The 3,171-nt window shown below is 37.7% G+C and overlaps 1 protein-coding gene across 1 annotated transcript in view; it reads left to right on the forward strand.

Annotated features, from left to right (window-relative positions):
- Positions 1 to 3,171, forward strand: part of LOC102762686 (cytochrome P450 3A12-like) — a 20,749-nt gene that overhangs the window by 1,197 nt on the left and 16,381 nt on the right. Inside the window, exon 3 of the mRNA XM_006773753.2 lies at positions 510 to 783. Within this exon, the coding sequence (XP_006773816.1) occupies positions 510 to 783 (274 nt within the window). The remainder of the gene's footprint in view (positions 1 to 509; positions 784 to 3,171) is intronic.

Raw genomic sequence — 3,171 nt, forward strand, 5'->3', positions numbered from 1 at the left:
GCAACTCAGACCAGGGTGCTGCTGTTCTGTCAGGTGCTGAAGCGGAATCAGCTCTGAGTATAGACACTGGGGTGAGGGAAGACCCTCGTCAATGCCACCTTTCTTGACTCCACTGGGAGGAGTCATTACCTACCCTTGGTCCTGCTTACGCACAGTATGGCTACTATTGTCCAGGCTCAAAACACACTACTGTAATTTGCCTGATTATGGGTCTCCTTCCCTCTGACTGATCTCCTATTGCTCACAGGTGGGTCTAACTTGCCTTGGTGTCCCCAGAACCCAGCACAGGGCCAGTTGCACGACTGGCATTTGATAAACACCTCATGATTGACTGTGAAAGGAGCATAGCTTTTTTAGATGATCCAGTCGATGGTTTTGACAGTCGTGTGGCTCTTTACCTGTCTTTGCCCGGGCATATGAATTTACGTGTCCTTCCTATTGTATGTGTTGGATAAGGATAGTAAAGAGATGCTGACCTTAATATTCTATGTCTTTATTTCTCTACTCAGCATGTTTGGGGCCTACAGCATAGATGTGATTGCTGGCACATCATTTGGAGTGAACATTGATTCCCTGAACAACCCACAAGATCCCTTTGTGGAAAATATCAAGAAGCTCTTAAAACTTAATTTCCTTGATCCATTCATTTTCTGCCTAAGTATGTGGACTACTGTATTTTTTTCTTTCTCCCGCATGTCCTCCCTCCTTTCACCACCTCTTCTCTCTTTCTTCCTCTCTCTCTCTTTCTCTCTCAGCTCATTTGAGATATCATTCACATACTATATAATTCATTCATCCATTTAAAATGTACAATTCTATCATTTTTACAACCTAGTGTCTGTCAACAGATAAATGAATAAAAAATGTGGCATATATAAATAGGTGATAGATAGATAGATAGATAGGTAGATAGATAGATAGAATGGATATTATTCAGCCATAAAAAGGAAGAAAATCTTGCCATTTGCAACAAGATGGATGGACTTTGAGGGCATTATGCTAAGTGAAATAAGTCAGACAGAGAAAGACAAATACTGTAGGATCTCACTTATATGTGGGATCTAAAAAAATACTCAAACTCATAGAAAAATAAGAAATGATTTGTGTTTATCAGAGGCAGAGTTTGAGGGTGGGAGTTTTAGTTGAAGGTGCTCAAAAGATACAAACTCTCAGTTATAAGATAAACTAGAGTCTAGATTCTTAAAGTTCTAATCACACAGAAAGAAAAATATTTTTAACTATGTACAGTGATTTATGTTAACTAAACTTACTATGGTCATTATTCCACAATATATGTATATCTAGTCATTATGCTGTATACCTTAAACTATGTCAATTATAACTCAATGAAGTGGAAAAGTTGTTTTTAGTACATTCAGAGATATGTGCAGCCATCATTATGTTACCTAGAACAATAGAGGCCCAGTGCATGACATTTGTGCACTGGGGGCGGAGTCCCTCAGCCCGGCCTGTGCCCTCTCACAGTCTGGGACCCCTAGGGAGATGTATGCCTGCCATGGAGGTGGGATAGGCTCCCACCACCACCACTGCACTCGCCAGCCGTGAGCCTGGCTTCTGGCTGAGCGGTGCTCCCCTTGTGGGAGCACACTGACCACCAGGGGGGCAGATCCTGCATTGAGTGTCTGCCCCCTGGTCAGTGCAAGTCATAGTGACTGGTCATTCCACCATTCGGTCAGTTTGCATACAGTAGGTTCTTGGGTTACATCGGAGATCCGTTCCAATGGTGTGAAGTAATGTGATTTTCAGTCTAAGTTGGAACCCACGTACATAAGCACCTATGTCACTCACATACCCAGCAGTAATGAAGTGAAACAGTAAAAAAAAAATTTAAAAGAAAGATAACAATTCCTGACCTTTACTTGTGGTAAATAAATAATAAAAAACATAAAGCACATATGCACATATGTCAAAATGATGGAACTTTTTTAAAATAAATAAATGGGAGATGGTAATGTAACCACAAAACAGCATATGTCGAGTCCAACCAACATAACCCGAGGACTGTCTGCATTAGGGTTTTATTATATAGGATTTTTGTCAACTTAGATATATGGCACTTTTTAACATTAACATTCCATTCCCCTTAACTCAAAACAACCTCTAATCTACTTTCTGTCTGTAAATTTGCCTATGCTGGACACTTCATATAAATAGACTCACATATGTGGATTTTTGTTGCTGGCTTTTAAAAATTTAGTATAATGTTTTCAAGGTTCATCCATGTTGTAGTATGTATCAGTACTTTATATTTATTATGACCCAATAATATTCCATTGTATGAACATTATGTTTATTCATTCATCAGTTAATGAGCATTTTGGTTGTTTCTACCTTTTGGCTCTTGTGAATAATGTCTCTGTAAACATTCTGTACACTTTCTTGGTGATAACCTATTTCAATTTTGAGAGGTTTCATTTGGTTTTAATTCAGGGGTGGAATTGCTAAATACTATATTAATCTGTGTTTACCTTATCAAGGACCTGCTAAACTTTATTCTACAGTAGTGACACCATTTTACATCCCCATCAGTAATGTATGAAGGTTTGAATTTCTCCACAGCCTCACCAACACTTGGTTGACATTTTTCTATCTTTTTTATTATAGCCATTCTAGTGGGTATGAATTGGTATCTTATTGTGGTTTTTATTTGGATTTCTCTAATGACTAATGATTTTGATATATTTGTTGGCCATCTTTGTATCTTCTTTAGATAAATTTCTATTCAAATGCTTTGTCCATTTACATTTGAGTTGTTTGTCTTTTTGTTGTTGAGCCGTAAGAATTCTTTATATATTCTAGATATAAATTCTCATCAGAAATAAGTTCAGAATTTTTCTCCTATTCTGTAGGCATCTTTTCTTTTTCTTTGTGTCTTTGAAGAACAAATTTTTTCATTTTGATGACCTATAATTTATGTATTTTTTCTTTTATTGCCTGAGGTTTTGGTGTCATGTATAAGATCCATTGTAAAAAAAAAAAAGATCCATTATCAAATAAATAGTTATCACTTGGGCCAGGGATTGAACCTGCAATCGAGGTACAGGCCCTTGACCAGGAATCAAATCCATAAGCCTTTGGTCCGAGGGCCCACACACTAACCACTGAGAAAAACTGGCCAGGGCATATCTATTTCTTTTTGAGTCAGTTTCT

This window comes from Myotis davidii, unplaced genomic scaffold (assembly GCF_000327345.1).
Source record: "Myotis davidii unplaced genomic scaffold, ASM32734v1 scaffold2307, whole genome shotgun sequence".
NCBI lineage: Eukaryota > Metazoa > Chordata > Mammalia > Chiroptera > Vespertilionidae > Myotis > Myotis davidii.